At 36.7% G+C, this 19,631-nt stretch overlaps 1 protein-coding gene across 8 annotated transcripts in view; it reads right to left on the reverse strand.

The window, feature by feature from the left end:
* The window catches only part of LOC124163250 (collagen alpha-2(IX) chain), a 1,172,095-nt gene that overhangs the window by 16,563 nt on the left and 1,135,901 nt on the right, over positions 1–19,631 (reverse strand). For 6 of the 8 annotated variants that reach the window (XM_046540018.1, XM_046540012.1, XM_046540019.1 and 3 more), the window contains 12 exons: positions 12,385–12,425; positions 12,149–12,274; positions 11,752–11,766; positions 10,964–11,110; positions 10,317–10,425; positions 9,482–9,570; positions 7,228–7,257; positions 6,043–6,216; positions 4,218–4,335; positions 1,917–2,021; positions 1,012–1,148; positions 80–232 (listed from right to left, as the gene is read on the reverse strand). In XM_046540018.1, coding sequence (XP_046395974.1) covers positions 80–232; positions 1,012–1,148; positions 1,917–2,021; positions 4,218–4,335; positions 6,043–6,216; positions 7,228–7,257; positions 9,482–9,570; positions 10,317–10,425; positions 10,964–11,110; positions 11,752–11,766; positions 12,149–12,274; positions 12,385–12,425 — 1,244 coding nt within the window. The remainder of the gene's footprint in view (positions 1–79; positions 233–1,011; positions 1,149–1,916; positions 2,022–4,217; positions 4,336–6,042; positions 6,217–7,227; positions 7,258–9,481; positions 9,571–10,316; positions 10,426–10,963; positions 11,111–11,751; positions 11,767–12,148; positions 12,275–12,384; positions 12,426–19,631) is intronic. The other 2 variants (XM_046540014.1, XM_046540017.1) reach the window with 2 other exon arrangements.

Raw genomic sequence — 19,631 nt, forward strand, 5'->3', positions numbered from 1 at the left:
GCCAATACCATAACCACAGTAGGAAACCCGAGAATTATTCCCTCAGTACTTGTATTGTATAAAATAAATAGTTAATTACCTTAACTGCTATTACATCTGTATGCTGCCCTGAATTAATAGTTGTAACCACTCCAGGAGGTCCCCTTTCTCCCTTCTCCCCTCTCACCCCAGCAGTTCCAGGTATTCCAGGAGTGCCTGAAACTCCAGGTTCACCTTTCTCGCCAGTTGGACCCTAATAGGTGCAAAATATCATCACTTATTCTCATAATTTTTTGACAAAATAACATTATTTTTGCAGTATACCACCTTAAATAATTCATCGTTTTTCACTCAAAAATACACATGAATATTGAGTGGGTTGAATGAATATGATGAGTTTTTGCAATGCTAAACTGTCACTACTGTTAAAGTTCTCGTTAAAATGAATTAGCTTACAAGCCAGGTGCAAAATCCAAACTAAATGAGCGGTGAATTGGTGGTATATGCCCTATTTCATAAGAAGTTTTGAAATTTAAAAGTGCTGAAAAGAAGTCTTTTGTGTTCCCCGTCACTACTGAACCTATGAGCACTTATTTTCTTTTATCACCTCTCTCATCAGAGAGATAATAAAATAAAAAAAATGGATGCTTAGGATAAAAAAATAAAAGGCTGCTTAAGTCATGAACACAAATTAAACGAATGCTTCAATTGACAATCTTACCCAAAATGCTATAAAACCAACAACAAGGTAACTTAAATTTTGTCAATAAATGAGGCTCTATATTGTTTACACTGCTACATATGTATTCATTAGCAATTTGCACCATAGAGGTGTTGGTTAGACTGCAGACATAGGGAGAGAATTTTCTCAGTTATACTGGACAAAATTTAAGAACATTGGTTATGAGGATCATTCAAAATAGTAAGGCATTTAATCACTAAATTTGAGTGGACCATTTCACCATCAATGGAAATAATCTACTGTCAGAATGTAATGTAAATATAAAAAGTATGATTCATTCGTAAACTCACTTGTATTCCATTAACTCCTGGCATGCCTGATTGCCCTCGCTCTCCACGGTCTCCTTTCTCTCCCTTGGGTCCGTATGGACCAGAGTCACCTTTCACACCTGGATCTCCTTTGTCACCCTTCAACCCAGCCATCCGGCCTAAAAAATACATTAGAGTAATGTCAGTTCATTCTTCATTGATAAGCATGTTTAGGATTTTTTTTATGGATTCGAAGAGTAGGTACTAGAGTATGAGAGTATAAGTAGTAAATGGATTTAGTCTTAGTTATGAATGATTAAGAAGCAATCATACTAATTAATATAGCATAAAAATTTTAAAAGACTAAATAGCTTATTTTTTTGTGAAGTCTTCTCAGGATTTCCACCAGATTCATTCCTTGAATATCACAACGAATTAAACTGATATGAATCCCGAGAAGGTTTGATGCAATTTATTCACGGAGAAAGTACTACTTCATGGTTGATCTTTGTTTTCCAGTTTCCTAATTATATCCAAAGACTGAGAAAGAGAATATAACAGTCAAAACATATGGGAGTAATTAGTATGCATTTACATTGACCAACTCTCAAGAATAGTTAAAAAAATGCACTTATGATACTTTGCAATCAGGAATTACATGTACGTATTATATGTATACATAATTTAAAAGTTTTATTATCAATGATTTAAAATCATAGCTACATATTTTTCTATTTCTTATCTTGAGTTTTTCGGATAAAATTTAACACTTAAGAATAGGGTGTTGGATCAAATTTTACCCTTTACATTTAACTTTTTGGGTTTTTAAGGCTTCTACTGCACCCCTTGGAGATCAATTGTGTAAGCCATGAAGCCCACAGCAACCACAGCAAACATGCCAATGGACATGCTGCAAACAGATATTATAGATTTATGTTGAAACTTACTGGTTCTAGCACCATCTCCTAGATATTCCATGGGTTCATCTGGACCATAAAGAGATATTCCAGGAGGTCCTGGAGGGCCAGGCTTTCCAGTGTTACCTGGTTCCCCTGATAAAGAGACAAAAATATTGGTTCAATTACAGTACGGTATAAAATAGGGATGGCTGGATCGGATACCTCGGATCCAAATATGCGCAGATATTGCCCTTCATCGGACACATTGGATCCAAAGTCGCGGAAGACATCGCATCTGGATCCAAAATTTTAAATAACAGCTTCAGTGAATCCAACACCCCATAAGGATGGAAAGAGGTCCAATTTTCTCTTCGAATGTGCTGTAGCATGCGATTCTTGTCCTACTCTGAACCGTTTTGTTTGAAAGATCTCGCAGAGGTTACATAGCAGAATTTCAGCCGTGAGAAATAAGAAAAAGGCAAAATACAACTGGCACATAGTGTGACTCTCCCCAAGAGATTGAACAATCATCAGGGAAATCTCAGCATTGTAGAATAATAACTGCATCAAAAGTAACTACGTCGCAGATTTCAGAAAACCACCCTTGGCCGTCCATCAGCCCGTGCCTCTGTTGTTTTTTTTTCCGAATCAGCTAGATCATAAATCATTGTCTTCTATGGAAAATATCAAATTACACGAGAACAATGAAGCGTTTTTCATCCCTACCCCGTCCTTTTTTTGCCTACCTGCTTCAATTCTCCATTTCTAGACGGCAAATGCTAGGTGAGTGACTTTCTGAGCCCAAAGATGTCTTGATAGCTTCGACAATTAGATGATATGTATGAGATTTAAAAAAGAAATAGACCAAACGCGATGCAATCCTGATGATATTTATGTTTATTTTTCAGCTCTAATTGATTGCCACTAAGTTTTCTATGCTCATATAAAACATTATCGAAACAGCACAATTTTCACAGCATCAACCCCTCAATCAAGTAGAGACAGATTGGAAACGCCAACTGCATATATCATGTAGCGCACCTGGCTTCGTTTCGAAGACAACGACGTCACTGAAGCAAGATCTGACTTGTTCGTCCTTGACTCCCTCATTTGTAGCTTTGTTGCTTGAAAAATGGAGGGAAAGTGCTCATTCCCCTCCACCTCTCCTATACACGCTTCTGCTGCCCACCACTTCCTTATATTGAATGGTAGAGCACCTCGTCGCACGTGACGTTAATGCTGTTTTAAATATTATTAATTGTGTTGCTGATTGCGCAGCTGCAATTTAATTTTATGATATACTGATAAAAATGCCTTTCATTGTGTAGAAACATTTGTATTGAGATAAGGAGAACCAATGTATGCCATGTGCGTGCACTGTGGCATGAAATTATCGTGAGGAAGTGCAAAATCCACCTCACCATACTGAAGCATTTTACGGGTGAAACACAAGTGGTATATGATGAGAAAGTGACAAAATTCGGGGGAAACGTGGGTGAGGAAAATTTTAATTCAGCCGATGGCAGTGGGGTAGCCAGGAACTTTGTTAGGGCGGTCCAAAACCAGGGTGGAAAATTTTTAAACAACAGTGTACAAAGTAGAGGGTTTTAAACTAATTTTAACACCCTTCACAAACGAAAAAAAACTTCATCTTTCAAAGAAATCTATTGTAAATTCATGATTTTTATATATTTTGTTTCCCTTCATGAAGGAAAGTTATTGTGTTTTTATACTTCAGAGGGTCCGTAACCCGCGGACTTCCCTCTCTTGCTACGCCACTGGTCAGTGGTTTATCCGAAGATTTTTCCTATTATCATTTCCAAACCCAAGCATAACAGTTTAGGTCCTGAGCATGTAAAGATGTTTTTAAAAAAATATCTTGAAAGCGTATAAAAATGATTTTTAATTTATAAAAATATAAAAAAGTGTATGAAATTCTAAAAAGCATTCCTTTGATTACATGTACCTAGAATAAACTTGAATAACTACTTTGTTTATTATGGAGGCTTCCGTGGTGAGTTAATTCGTGATTGTTTTTCGGGCTCCTAACGCGTTGACTCATATTTTGGACCTGAAGACGGGAGCTGGAACGTGCCCAAAACTGTCGTCCACAAAATATGAGTCATAACGGAAGGAACCCGAAAAACAATCACCAATTACTTCGTTTAATGGAAGAAATTCGAAAAGGCATTTGGATCCGAAAATATCCGATCCGAAAGATCCGGCTCCGAAAATCAAGGATCCGATCCGAATCTGGATCCGAAAAAAATCCTGGATCCGTCCATCCCTAGTACAAAATTGATTTATCATTTTCTAGATCTAAATGGTTTTTCCCCAATGAAGTTTTACCTTTCTCCCCCTTGGTTCCTGGGCGCCCATTATCTCCAGGAATCCCAGGTAAGCCGTCAATACCAGGAGAACCTGGTTCACCTTTGAATCCCTGAGTTCCTTGAAATCCTTGATGGCCCTGAAAGTAATTTAATACAATATTAATATCACAGTTAACAATTATATCCAATTTCAATCTTACATCCAATCAGTTACTTCTGCCTGTGCTCTGGTGGCCTGTTTGAGTCCTACTGTCTGCTATGTACATATATATATTTGCTTGACTTTATGGCTACAACTTCATCGCACAACTTCGGTCACCTCATGCGGTAATTTTTCAGGTCAGTACTGAAATTGTTTCTAGTTACTAAAGGGTACTCAAGGATAAAATATACATATCTTCCCAGGGGCGGATCCAGGATTTATTTCTGGGAGGGGCACAAGCAAGGCCGTATCCAGGATTTTGTTCTGGGTGGGGCACAAGGATACCTCGTAATACAAAACGAACGCAATGATAATGGGACCATATTAAAAATCTTGCATATTTTTGAGGGTCTGGGGGGGGCACGTGCCCCCGTGCCCCCCCCTGGATCCGCCTATGTATCTTCCCATTCGTTTGGCAAATTCAAGAGGGTCAGAAAGTTAGCACATTATTGTAATTTTAAGAGCATGGCATGCATATTATTCTTTTGGCACTGTGTAAATTGGGGACTTTCTGGGTTTTAATAGCAAATATTCACCAATTTTGTTCAATCCCATGTACCAAAAATAGCCTGGAATAATGGACTACACTTGGTTATTGCCCTAACTTTCTCAGTGAAACATACAGTGATAATGGGTCTCGACTAATATGTACCTCCTTTCTACTCCTGCATTCAATTTTTCCCAGTCACTTTCTCACCTTTTCCTAACAATTCCACTCTCACCTTACCCCAATCCCTCCCCTCTGCACACAACTTTTTTTTATAGGTATGAATGAAATCATGATCAGTCTTCTGGAGATGGAAATACATACATGTATTACAAAACCCAGGTCATGACCATTAATCCTTCAGCTGTAGGAGACGTTACTGTAAGAGCTTACCGATTGCTGCAGACAAAACGTACAACCATCCCTTCTGACCGACTCTTTTTATCTTTATGGCCTAAACTCTTTATTTCAATATTGGGACAATTGGCAACCCTCCCTTTTTACCCAAACTAGTTCCTCCATAACCTGTTAGTGTTCGCTTTTCATTTCCATGAGGTACTTGCCTGTCCTTCCTCTACCCTCTCAATGCATTCTGAGGAGTGGATGTGAGAAAATAGGTGCATAAAATATATTTACAAATGTTGGTGAATATCAACAAGGGTTTTACATCTGCTCCGCTCCTCTCGGCAGAGAAGAGGCTCTGACTTCCTTGGAAAATTTTCTACAACGAGTGGAAGACTTTAGACCCACAGCTGGAGGTTTAAACGTAAATGGTGAGCCTTATGAAGAGTAATGTGTACTTTTATTTTCCATGGTGGAAAGGTTTCCCTAAGTAAAGACTAAAAGTATTGAGTGATATTATAAAAATAATTGCTATTAAATAAATTTTTATGTAAATGCAAGTCATCAGCAGGGGTAAATAAAAATAATTTTTTTTAATAATAAAGAGAATTTTTGTTTAGAGCCCTAATGACTACTTACAAGGTACAAACTAGCATTTTTGGGGTCTTAGCCACAAATGTAATCAAAATATGCAGGAGTTTCTCTGACTTTTTTAGAATCTTGAATTTTAGCGATAATGAGCCACACCACCATGAGATCATACCACTGCACTTAAGCCGTATATTAAAATTATGAAAAAACTTATTTACTTACCCTATCACCTTTGTTTCCTTTAAGACCTCCATCTCCACGATCACCCTTGCTTCCAGGAACACCTCTTTCACCCTTTGATCCAGGCATTCCAGGAATTCCAGAATCACCCTTCGGCCCAGGACTCCCAGGTCTTCCAAGAGAGGGGCCAAACCCTCCCGAGCCAAGGAATGTTTCCTATATAAACACAGAAAAATGAGTTCCTTTCATTCTGCGCAAAAACATAACACCAATTGGCTAGAATGGATTGATATCAACCACTGAATATCTTTTGTATCAAACACTTTTGTATTGATTTCAGTGAATGAAAATGTTTATTACCCGAAGAAGACACATAGTGTGTAGCACATATACTCAAAATTTTGTTGTGTAGTACTTCAGGAATTAATTAAAATGACATTTCAAAGAATACTTTAATGAATGCAATCACTTTTAATAAGTAATATTTTTACAACTAATGTTGATCATTTGCAACCAAGTCAACTACTTTTGCTAAACAATGTTAAGTGTACTTAATATTTTATAAATTGTTTTCAAATTCTTCAAAGTTATTACAAATTCTTGCAAATAAATATATTGTATTCTGAACCAAAAAATACAATTTTACGAAAGGAGGCTGTTTTTATGGCTCATAGTAAATTCCATTACATATAGTTCTCCTCAGAATAAACTAGAGAAACTCAAGTAAAATTTCATAAAAATTTAGCTCATAAACCTCCAATTCTCATTTTCTTCTTCAACTATAAAGTAATATCTGAAAAAAAACCATGAATATTTATACACATCAATACAAGCACACCAAATAATTTCATGTTCTCCGGGAAAATCCTAAGATCATCTGAATTTTAACTACCAACTATTAGAATGGATATAATTTCATCAACACACTCAACAAGCTTCAGAATACATTTGGAACGTGCACACCGAAGACAACTGACATCACATCACTGAAATACATGATGATAAATGAAAAATATTTCCTGCTACTGAACTTAATCACTTCAATAGGGATCAATATACTCAACAGATGAGTCAATAACATTTCATAATTTTAGAGAGACAATGATAGCTATAGATGGCTCAAATACTTAGCAGCTGTGTTCTACATACTTCATAATTCTACCACATTCAACATGATTACCACAGGATTTTAAGCAAAATTAATCCAAAAAGGCAGGGATACTGTACCTTAAACATACCCCGCGGTCTCCAGTTTGGCTAATATGAAGTATGAAGAGAGCAATCATTTAGCAACACAATAAATTCAAAGAAAGTAAACTACTAGTGACAAAAAAATCTTCTCTGTGGAGGTTAAAGGTTAAAGGCCATTAACTGATACACTTGAAAAATGCAATGTATTAGAAGTCAATTAAAGGTTTGATTATGAGGAAAATTGAGGAACCAACAGCTGAATGTCCATTAGACTGATAAGGAAGATACTTATCTAGAACTGTTTGGTATGAATTTAGTAGAAAGTAATTCATTATAAGTGGAGTTCAATCAAATAAATTTGGGTATACTGAATTCATTCAAGCAAATATGTTGACACCGTTTAGTGAAACATTTTCTCCAGCTTCAAAGAAAGAACAGCAGCACTTTCTTGTTTGATATGGGATCTTCTCTTAATATATTTGGCAAATTGAGTAACATTGCATGAGATTTTGCAAACATTTTAAAGTATTTACACATCACAAGACAGCCCAAATTTGACAGGGTAATGTATCTTTAAGTATAAAATATATTTCCAGTCGGATATTAAACAAGATGTAGAACTTTTGTGGCGCAAAATGAACCAGAAAAGAACGGCAGAGAGTTTTACAGCTTATCAGCCACAGAAAGTTTGACTCAAGGACCCTATCAACAGTTGATTTTTGAGGAGGAGCTGTAACTTCAAAGCCATGCAATCTTCTCTTGAGTTCAAATCATTTGCAAGCAATTCATCCTGGGATAACTCTATTCTGTCAAATAATAATAATTAGTTTTGCATGCCAAAGTAATTAATGAGTTCAGTTGTTGATCTAACTGGTACTCTCATTAAAAAAAAGCCAGACTGAATATGTCCATGTTGTCCATAAGTCAAAAATTTTTCGATGCCTAATTTCTGAAAGTTTTCATGATTTCCGAGAAAAATTCTACTGAAGGAGTCAAATATTGTCAAACTATAAATCTATTGTCGTAAAAAATTTTCAGATCCTATTCTCTATCTTTCATAAAATTTTCTTAAGAAATTTATTGAGCATAGCCTATTCAGGTCCACACCCTAAGTATTTATAATAAAAAAATCATAAATTGGTGATGTGAAAATGTCAATGAGTCCCTGAGAGCACTCTAAATGATTTTAATCAAAACAAAATTGGGATTTAATTAGTCAGATTTAGGCATGGTTAGAAATAAAATTCATGGTGTTTCAGAAATAATCTGCAATACTTCAGAAGGTGGAAGGGGAGACAATTTTAAGCATTTCTTTCCATGAATATGGAGTGGTAACTCCTTGGTTATAGAGCAATGGCAACGCAGACATTTATTTTGATGCACTTTGCAGTTACCATGAAAACAGTTTTTCAGGGGAATCCAGCTTTTTCGATATTTTATTGAATCATTAATGAATGGATTGTTAAGGATATTCAATAATTTAGGTTAGACAAAAATTTGCCATTATAATTGTTAGAAACCATTAATCTCAAAATGGGTGAGATTACACGATGGTTTTGTTGATACTTGCTCAAAGCTCTTGTTTAATTAAGCTTAAAGATTAATTTTTTCTGGTGGTTTAATCGCACCTCAAATATTTAATGGCCTTACAAATCCAGAATATTAAATAAAATGTAGAAAAGGATGGATTCCCACCAAAAAACTGTTTTTATAGAAACTGCAATTGGATTCAAAAAATTTTTTCTCTTACCACCTCTCAGTAACTAAGGACTTGCGACCCCATGTTTATGAAAAAATGCTTAATATTATCCCCCCTACCACCTCCTGAAATATTGCATATTCCTCTTGAAACACCCTGCATACTTAAACAAAGGATTTTCATAAAAGTCTATATCATTATGAATGCTAATTATTGGAAAGTTACATCTTATATTTTCCTATGAAGCCAGAGCTGAACATAGAAGAAAATGTGGTCATGAGAAATTGAAACTTAAACTCTCAACATTCAACTGAACTGTGATGTTTTACCATCCTGCCTCTTAAATCCAGAAGAATTACACACCCAATGGATTAGGAAAAGCAACTACAGTGCATGAAAGCAAATACATGGAACATAAATAGACAATTACATGTTCTTATTTTATAAAATGAAACTAGAAATAATACTTTGCAGAAACTTGAATTTTTTGGTAGCTAGAGGCAAAAAACAACCAAATGGAATAAGTTGGAAAAATTTAACTGAAATATTTTTACAATTCATATCAGTATCAAAAAAGTTATCTGTACTCACATCATAGTTGGGAATTTCTGATGTACCCGGAGGGCCAGGGGGACCAGGTGTTCCAGGTATACCTGGAGATCCGTCCCTACCTGGTTCACCTGAAACGGAATGAAAATTGGTTGATATGATAATTGGAGGCACATAACTTTAAGAAATAGTACAGGAATAATATGATCAAGCGATTGACCTTGTTGTGGGCACACCTTCTGAGTTCATGCAAGCTGATACAAATGACTTTCAATCCGGTGTAATTTATACATTAGTGCAATTTAAACTATACGAAACTTTTTTCTAAAATGGATTTGGGAAATGTAATGGAGAGAACTGTCATATACTGCTGGATCCATTGCAATTCTCCACATTTTTTTATTTTAGAGGATGTATAGTTCACACAGGTTTATAAGGGCATAATAAAGAAACAGAAGTATGCCTCATGGAGTCAGAACCTCCACCTTAGGCTTCCACAGCAAGGATCATGCCAAAAATCAACAGCTCATATTTGATTTCTCAATAGAACTAAAAATTTGATGTGAGGCACATAAAAACTGTTAAATGGTGCACAAAGAGTAGGAAATAAACCTAGCCAGATTCAGGGAAAGGGCACCGCACTTGTTTCTTTGATAAGCAAGAAATACGAAGTATGCCTCATGGAGGGAGGCAGCATTGAAGGGTTACGAATGTCCATGAAAAGAAATACATATGTAACTTTGCCTGGAAAGGTTAGCCAATTGAAGAACTGAGCAGAGAGTAGTGTGAAACTAATACTGGGATTTTTGACTGATAAGGATGACTGAAAAATGGTACAGTGAAAAAATTAAAGAATAGGATTGTTCAAAGAACTTACCCTTCTGGCCCTGGATACCCTCAGGTCCAGGAGGAGCAGGATCACCCCTTTCTCCCTTGTCTCCTTTAGGCCCTGGGGCACCTCTCTCCCCAGGAGGGCCAGGAATTCCCTAAAATGGATACAAGAGGTTAATAAAATAATCCCAATTTTTGAACAGAAAGGTATTAAAGGATTTATAACAGAATTTTCTCACTGAAATGCAGAAATTTTATAACTCCCTAACCAGGTGTATCTTTAGTGAAAGAGTTTGAAGTAGAAAATCCTCATCACATAAAAGTTGAGAGTTGTTTTTCTAATTTTTTATGTGACTATGCTTTTTTGTATGCACAGTAATAATGGTAATTTTGGGAAGAAAACACACATTTAGGAATAAATAATGCAGGACTTGTCAATGATACAAGGAAAATTATAATGTCACTATTAAAAAATTTGCTGTGAGTTTGCATGAATTGATACTTAGGACAAATGAGGATCACATTTCTTGTGAAACAATATTTCAAATTTTGTATAAGTTTCTTTTCATGAAAATTCAAAAAAAGACAACAAATCAAGAGTAAATATAATTATTGAAAATGAATAGGGATAATTTTCACCTCTGCCGCAGCTCTTGTGCCAAAATAAATCCCTAATTAATCCCTAGTCCTTACCGATGTTCCTGGGGGCCCTGCTTTTCCATCAATGCCGGGAGGTCCAATTGGACCAGGAATGGCATCAGGGAGTTGTATTGACTGGAGGAGCATTGTAGCATTGCAGGAGCAAATACCAGGAGGGCCTGGGGGTCCTCGGGATGACCACTATTTCAAGGAAAAAGTCAAATGAGCAATTGAAGACAAGAAATATATGAGAATTGAGCATAGTTTCATAGTTAAGTAGCATGATTTTAGTGTAAATTTTGTGTCATTCTCAAAAGGGGAGGCATTTTAGACTTGAATTCTAAGCAACATAACTGTAAGTTAATTTCTTTTCAGAACTTCCACTTATCATCAGCAATGGTGGCCTGAACTTTCATACATGGAAGCAACTTAACTGGAACACCAAAAGCCATGATCAAGTTCAGAAAACTCCATCACAATCACCCCGAAACAAAAACGTAAATTGATTTAGGCTCACTATGTTTTTTAGTTTGTTGACTTTAGGAGGTACGGTTTATGTAGAAATGGCAGTAATTAGACTTTATGTTCAGAGTAAGACTTTCACTTCTGTTCCACTTACATTAATAATGGAATCAATAAACTTCAAAGATATTCATTAAATGTTAGATTGCTAAACAATTCAAACATGAAACAAGTTCCACAGTTTCTAAAAATCTTATAAAAATAACTTTACTTTGTAGTTTATAAATAGAGGAATGACTTTTAAATATCCTCCAGAGTGATCTATATTGAAGGACCCGTGGATTAGGTACAATGTTACACCAAAAGAATTATTATCTTACCTTAGTAAGTCCAACCTGCAGCATTGCAAAGAAAAAATACCAATATGAATTGAATATATGATTTAAAATTATACATTTTAAGAATATATTTTCTATTTGAACTATTACTTGTGCAGGCACATAACCAGGGGGGCTTAAACAGCCTGGGCTTCATAACAAGGTAAGCAGCGAAGACAAATAGTGAAAAGGGAGGGGAATAGAATCTGTGAGGTAAGCACCGAAAAAATGAAGAAACTTGGACACAGTATTATATATATGTATTAGAAGGAATAAAGATAGATGAATATAAAAAAATAGCATAAACTGGCTGGCAAGCCCTCCCCAAAGCAAATTTCTTACTAATGGAGTTTAGTACTGGTGTATGCACAGTATGTATCATGATATGATGTCTACTCACCAGGTCATCTCCTGACCCAACATCTCCAAAACCAGAGCTTGGACCGATTCCCATTCCAGGTGGCCCAGGGGGCCCTGGAGGTCCTGGAGGCCCTGGAGGACCACGTATGGATTCACCAGGAGGACCCTGAAAAAGGAATGTTGTTAGTATACACCTAGGCAATCATCTTACTTTTTCTTTATATCTTTTTTTCATTCACAAGAGTAACTTAATCCAAAATAGGTGCATGAACGTACCCTTGGTCCTCGATCTCCTTTAGGCCCCTTTGGTTGGAAATCTGAAATGGAATAAGTGCATGAGTTAGTAAATAAAAAACAATAACACACATTGAAAACATGTATTCTTAGACAGGGGTGGATTAATTCGGAGAATGGCTGGCCCCCATAATTATTGGAAAAGTAGAGAAGATGGTAGAATGAAGATGATCTGGTGCTTTCCCTACGCGTCAATTGAATGAAATGTCTCTCAGGTGTTCCACCGCAAGATTTTCCCCATTACTGTCGACATTTCGACCAGTGACTTGCCGGTTAGCATTAAGAATACTGCGATGCCATTCCATATAGTATAAATACCTCTCAGATACACAGTGGAGCCGACTCCATGGGGCCTGAGGGGGCCCGAGCCCCCTCAAAAAATCGTTATGGGTGTGAGGAAAAATGTGTGAGGCTTGTCGATTTTCCCTCGAGTGTCCAGATTTTGAGATTCGAGTTATTAGGGTTCTAATGTTGGTCATATGAATCTTCTAAAATGCTTAAAAAACTTAAAACTCACTACTTATAAAATTTCCCGGGGCAAGATCCCCGGTTTGGGCCCCCCTAATATTTTTTGTAAGCCGGCATCCCTGCAGATACATTTATGAGACATCTCAGGAAAGTCTGTAAGGTGTCTCTTGAGACATTCGAGATGTATGTGAGACATCTCAGGATTGTCTGAGAGGTCTTCATTCATGGTCTGATTACAAGAATTTTGCATTTTCAATTAGTGTATTAAAACAGTAAAATATGTGTTGCAAGAAGATATTTGAAAAGCATATTGTAGATCTTCTACCGTTGTCCTTTTGGTCTCCATTGCCATGATGATGCCATACTCCCAGTGAGAAATGGGTGGTGGAATCCACGTGGAACCCACGTGGAATCCACGTTGAGTGGTGGATATTTGGTGGTGGTGGATATTGAGTGGTTGGACCCACATGGAATCCACGTTGATTTCAAGTGGATTTGTGGTGATTATCATAAAATGTTAAACAGAATTTCTAATTTGTGGAACTTAACTCTCTGGTGACATTGCGTCATTTATCATCCTGAAACCACGCTAGTTATGTGAAAATGTATCGCACATTCTATTTTTATATAATTCGTGGAAAGGCAGCCATGAGATCACATGAAAAATCGTAGACACATATATAGAAGGTTTAGCTATAGAGTGGTTGAGGTTTTAATGGTTTTAGGACAGCACCAACTGCTGTTTTAATTTTTCCACCAAATTTCCACGTGGGTTCCACGTTGATTCCACGACCAAAAACACGTGGTATCCACGTTAATTCTCCACGTGGGTTCCACGTGGATTCCACCACCCATTTCTCACTGGGCTAGTGGACCAACCCAAGCAGTCAGCCAATATTGGGTAAATACCAGAGATGGCAAGTGACACGAAAGGAAAATGATTTGTTTCGACTCAGGTGGAAACGAAAATACGAGGCCTAGGTTTATTTTCATTCCCGCACGAAATTAAAATCACCAAAGAGTTTAGTTTTGACCTGGGACGAAACTTTACTCCCCCAGAAAATTTTAGGAAATTGCATACCCAGGAATAGATTTTGACGCTATTCTGTCTCAAAAAAAAAAGAAACTAGACAAGAGTTGATAAAAATACAAATTTAGACAGAAAAAAATACTGTAAAAAGTGAGAATTTCACATCTTATAAATTTTAATAACACAAATCTTAAAAAAAAACCTCTAAAATAAGCTTTTCAAACTAGTGGCGCGGCGAGGGGGGGGGGGAGGTTTGAGGGGTGAACTCCCCCCAGAGCTTAGAGAAATTTTTAAGTTTAATCTATTTCACTTACTTTTGATTAATATTACATATAGAATAGTGTAAGGATCAATAAAATATCCCCCAGAAAGCCGTAAAACTCACCATTTTGTGCCACTTATCTGAAAAATTTTCTAGGGGAGGGCTCCCGCTTATCCTGGCGGGTACTCCACACCCTCGGACCCCCCAAAAGTTTGTTGCGCCTAAAAGCCCCCCTAGCCTTGATTCCTGGCTGCGCCCCTGTTTCGAACAATCTTCTCAAAAAAGCCTCAGGTTCTCTATTATCTTCTGAAACCTTTTTTAATATAGTTTCTGTTTGAGCCGTTCGAGCCTAATATCGGTATTGGTCTCAGAAGGAACCACGAGAGGCGCTGCTACACCGATCGCCCGAGACGAGCAGCGATGTATTACTCGTTACTTGAACGGAAGCAGTCAACCCAGGCAGTCACAAGCAGTCATTAGTCAGTCGCCAAGTCGCCTGGGAGCCTCATCTCTCATTGTCAGTCTTTTGTAACAACCTTTTTACACTCAGCATGTTGTGAATAAAGCAAATAATGAAAACAATTTTTTTCTAATTTCAATAAAATCTTTGGCTCAAGCTCATAACTTTGATTAAAAAACCTTTGAATCTTTCTTTATTGCACATTTCATATACGATTCGCGATAGACGCGAGCGTTGTGGGGGCCCCATAAGCTCGGGGCATTCGGCAATCGCCGACCAGCCGATCTGGCCAGGCCGTCACTGTCACCATGAATAATTTAAACGAACCAATAACTGCAGAAAGGCATCATGTCCAATTTAGCTAACTTTACAGGAGAGAAATAGAAAACCTAGTAAATCCATACGCACCATATACTTTAAAATATTTTTGTTTTATATGACTGGGCGTTTAGAACTTGTATAAATACTACTAAAGTAAGTAAAATATTTTACAGCACAAAGTAAGTGAGTTAACCGTTTCTTATGGTTTTCTTACGGAAAAAATTGATAAGCAGCTTATCGTAAGCCAAGGGACTTATATAAGGCAAGGGTAAGACGTTAGGGACGTTTAGGTAAGGAATGACGTCAAATATCCTCAGGCAATGTAAGTCACTTCTGTTGGAGCGCCAAAGGCGGCTGAACAGCGTACTACACATGCTACGCGGCTCATCTTGACATGAATTTAAAGGCTATTGGGGAAATTTAGCGAGTTTTTATAAGGGCTGAACAACTGATAACAGATTTTCCCGTAAATAGAAAAAAATTAATAACTGCAAGCAACCGGCTAGTGAAGATATAAAGCATAGTACAAGTACTCTATCCATGCGGTGGAAAGAAAAAAAAATAACATCAGGGTGGATCCGAACGTGCGGCCATCGGAGGCGAAGTACTACACGCTAAGCACTACACCACGGGAGTTATTGAGATCAGGAGGCGTAGTTACTAATTAAATATCCAATTATGTAAAAAAACTTGTTTGGCATGTGCATGAAAAACTGAATTTATTCAAGGTCCATACATTTTAACATTTATGAATTTTAAATTATGGTTTGATAACCCGATGACTACAATACGTATATTAGATGTTCCTTCCGGCATTTTTATATTATTCTACGTTGGTATTCTTGTGAAATTGTGTTTTTCTTACGATCTTCGTTAAGCTATCAGTTCATAAATGTGAATGATTTTCAAATTATGGCGGTATGATGTTATTTCTCCTCATAATATAGAAGCGCCAAATATAAAAACATTGTTTTAATGCATAAAGGCCTTAATTAACTCTCTGTAACGATGGGATAATAACAGCATCTACGGAAGTGCTGAAAGTTTGGCATCCATTTTGCCATCACTCTGGATGTTTGTCGCCCTGGCCGTAAGAAACCCATAACAAGCTTACTTGAGAAGCGACTTCCTTATTTCTTCCTTTCACCTTATCTCAATGACTTATAATGTGCTAGCTGGGAATTGGCTAGAGATTTTCGTCCACCGTCCAAAAATCGTCCAACTTGGACACGATGCCTTTCTGCAGTCAGCGATTCAAATGTGATCGATTTTAGTAAAATTTAATGAAAATTTTCTCATTTGACGCTAAAAAAGTGTACCCCGAACTCTTTTACCCAATCGGGATACAGAGGGAAAACAAGATAATTTACTCCACTTAGCAGGAAAAATTACGATTTGGTTTTAAAAAAGATAAAGAGTCTTAGCATTGGCACGATTACTTTTTTCTAATGTATCAGTTATAAATTTACTTTTCAATTATTGGAGGTGCAACTTCAAAAACAGTGCATTTTCAGAGAATAAAAAATTCCATTTCGTTCCCCTTAGAGTGCCAACCGATATTCGTTGTACTACGCTAAAAGTGCTGAGGCATTTTTGCTGATTTTGCAGTAGGTTAGGAAAAAGTTAGACCTAAAAAACAACTAAAGGTAGATATTAAAAAAACGTTAGAAAATCTTTATTATATGTGGTTTCACCTTTTTGATGTATTATTTGACGAATTTTTGGTAATGTGAGTTAATTTTTTATATATTTTTTTAAAGAAAATAGGTAATGTTAATATAAAATGAATATTGACTATTGAATAATTATTGAACTATCAGCATCTAAGAGTGACATTGCGCTATCGCACTCCCGACACTTACCGCGGGAGATAAGAGGAACGCGATAGCGTTCTCCGGCACTCTTAAGGCCGTTTTACACGGGGCACGTACTTGCACCATCTGACGTACGTACGAAGGCGCAGTCAAAATTGCGTCGTGTAAAGCGGTGAATTGCTAGAACACATGCGAGAATGCGTGGACGTGAGATGGCGAAATAGCCCCTTTTCTAATTTCGAGTAGGCATACCTCTTGACACAATCAAAAGGAAAAACAACTCAAAAGGATTCTACACTCTACTATTTATCCTCTCGGTGCAAAAGGGATATGTGTTCACATGACGTCCTTTGTATAAGCACCTACGGACGCACATACCGATCAATGCTGTGGAGCGGGGTATATGCTGATCCCGTGCGCGGCATACGGAAACCGTTATTTCGATTTTTTGCTGTTATGTATGCATATAATCATCATATCTGCTTTTTTCCTTACCGAAAAATCCTGTCATGTGACCATGAATTCCAAGTTCATTGTTTCCCATTTCTCTGGGTACTATCCTTCCCGAGTAACGCCGAGTGGCCTGCTAGTAATCAATAATATTTTAGATGACCGCACTCTCTACCGCTATAGAAATATTTGGTTTTATAAACAAAATGACCCAGTTAACAACGCACCATTCATTGATTCTTCGGAAATCAATGAAAAAAGCTTTTCACTCACACCTATTAACTGCTGCCGGTAACTCATATTCGTTAACGTAGTACTACACGTAGTATTGGCGTTGAGTTCACTAAAATATAGGGACCATTTTCGAATCAACATTACGATTTCATTTGGATAACTGATTAATATGAACACTTCTTCCTCAAGCAATATACACACATTGGATAATGCGACGTTAAAGCAATAAAACAAAGATATGATCATATACTTGGGTTTCTAAAGACTGTGCGCCCGTAATGTCTTTCCCTTTTCGTCTTTTTGACAAAAATGTTTTTCTTATATCTCAATTCTCCTGGAATGGCGCAAAACCTGCGTTTAGACATGAACGCTTGCGTATTTTTTTTTGGCTCGCACAAGATTCCAACGGGAAGGATAATTAAGTACCCAGTAACCTTCTCTCAAAGAACCCTAAAATACTGATGAGAGTGAAGGCGATACCTTAAAATGTCCGCCCTCTACTTTGCCGACTGGCCTCGAAATTCCCAACTTCCACGATTTTCGTCAAGGTTTCGGGAGCTTGAAACTTCGTGGGAGATAATCTTTGGACGAAACCCTCGAACAACATGGCACATATAGTCATTAAATATGGCAGAACTTGTCGGGTTTTGCTTTCTTGGAGGATAGCTTACGAGAGAAGAAAACACGCGAGATTACTGGAAGAAAGGCTGTGTTGGACCTTTGAGGGGTCCTCTAAGGTTACCGGTTCTTCAATTCGCTTGCAATGAGCCTAAAGGTTACTAAGTTCATATTCTCTTATATTTGGTGTGGGATTTTTCCATGAAGGGACTTAAGCTCATCACTCTTCAATTGACACTGCGAATCTTCACTTCATTTCACGATAAGAGCAGTCTAAAAAAATACTGATTTTCCAGATAATATAATTTTCTATTTTCATTCTCTTTGGAATTTTATTTTCAACATTCGGACACAGTAATATTATAAATAGGCGTATATAAGGGGCACCATTTTGTTATGAGAATGCGATCCACACGGTATTTATATGGCACTACAATAAAAAATTATATGTTACGAGTGCATCAATTTAATAAAAGGCGATATGAGTACCGAAAAAAAAATGATATGAACGAATTTGCCTGAAAAAACTTTATAGGCAAGAGGTAAAAATTGCTAACCATATTTATTGAGCCGAAATAAATAAAATATTTTTTTCAATAAGGTAGATAAGCTGAATTAAGAAAATATGCTAGTCAAAGCGCTGAGTCGGCATAAAGGAATGGAAGCAAAGTAGGGTTTTCCAGAAAAAACTTAAACTGTTTGAACCAGAAAAACTAGTACATCTTAGTCTAATCCAAAAACAGAAATTGAAATAAAATTAGACTAATTTAATTAAACTATTCAGGAGCGTATGTATAATGTATTAGTAATTTTTATTATGTTGGGATTCTTCTTATAGCCGCTAAACTGAAAAGTGAATTTATGGAACGTTTTTGCCAAGTAACCGATAGTAAAACCAAAAGAGATTGTATCAATATCTAAATTTTTACTACAGCACGAACTCCGCTACAAGCAATATTTAAGTGCACCATATATTGACGAGGAAAAAAGGAAAACTGTAGTCATTCATGGCTTTAAACTACGGTAACAGTGGAAGTATAAGCACCGAAGGAAGAAATGGGAAAAAAATCATTTGGATTGGCTTAAATTCGCGAATATCAGAATTCCATTTAAGTACGCAACTAGTTGTATCACCGAGAACGTGAGTAAAATGTGTAGGTACTACAGGGACGATAAGGATTGCGAAACATTAAAGAAATATCGATATTTATCGTTTTGGCTCCCAAATCAGTTTTTTTTGCCTTAGCATAGCTAGTTACTCTCCCTCGAAATTAAAGCTCGGTATAAATGATAAAAGAAATGGAAGAAATCTATGAAGGATTATACTCGAGCATGTCGTCAATGCAACGAGTTTTTCAATGGAATAAAAGATGATGTGAGAACAGATAAATATATGATACGGCAAAATTTGCTTGAAATAAATTTAGAGTTGAAAAATAAACACTACCGACATTTTTATCGAGTCGATATAAAACAGTTTTTTTCAGCGAGGTAAATTATTTAAGGAAAATATTTACTTAAAAAAATAAGATAAAAATGACCAAAAACGTTCAAATGTTACTTATTTCTGTC

Source organism: Ischnura elegans, chromosome 8 (genome assembly GCF_921293095.1).
Source record: "Ischnura elegans chromosome 8, ioIscEleg1.1, whole genome shotgun sequence".
Lineage (NCBI taxonomy): Eukaryota > Metazoa > Arthropoda > Insecta > Odonata > Coenagrionidae > Ischnura > Ischnura elegans.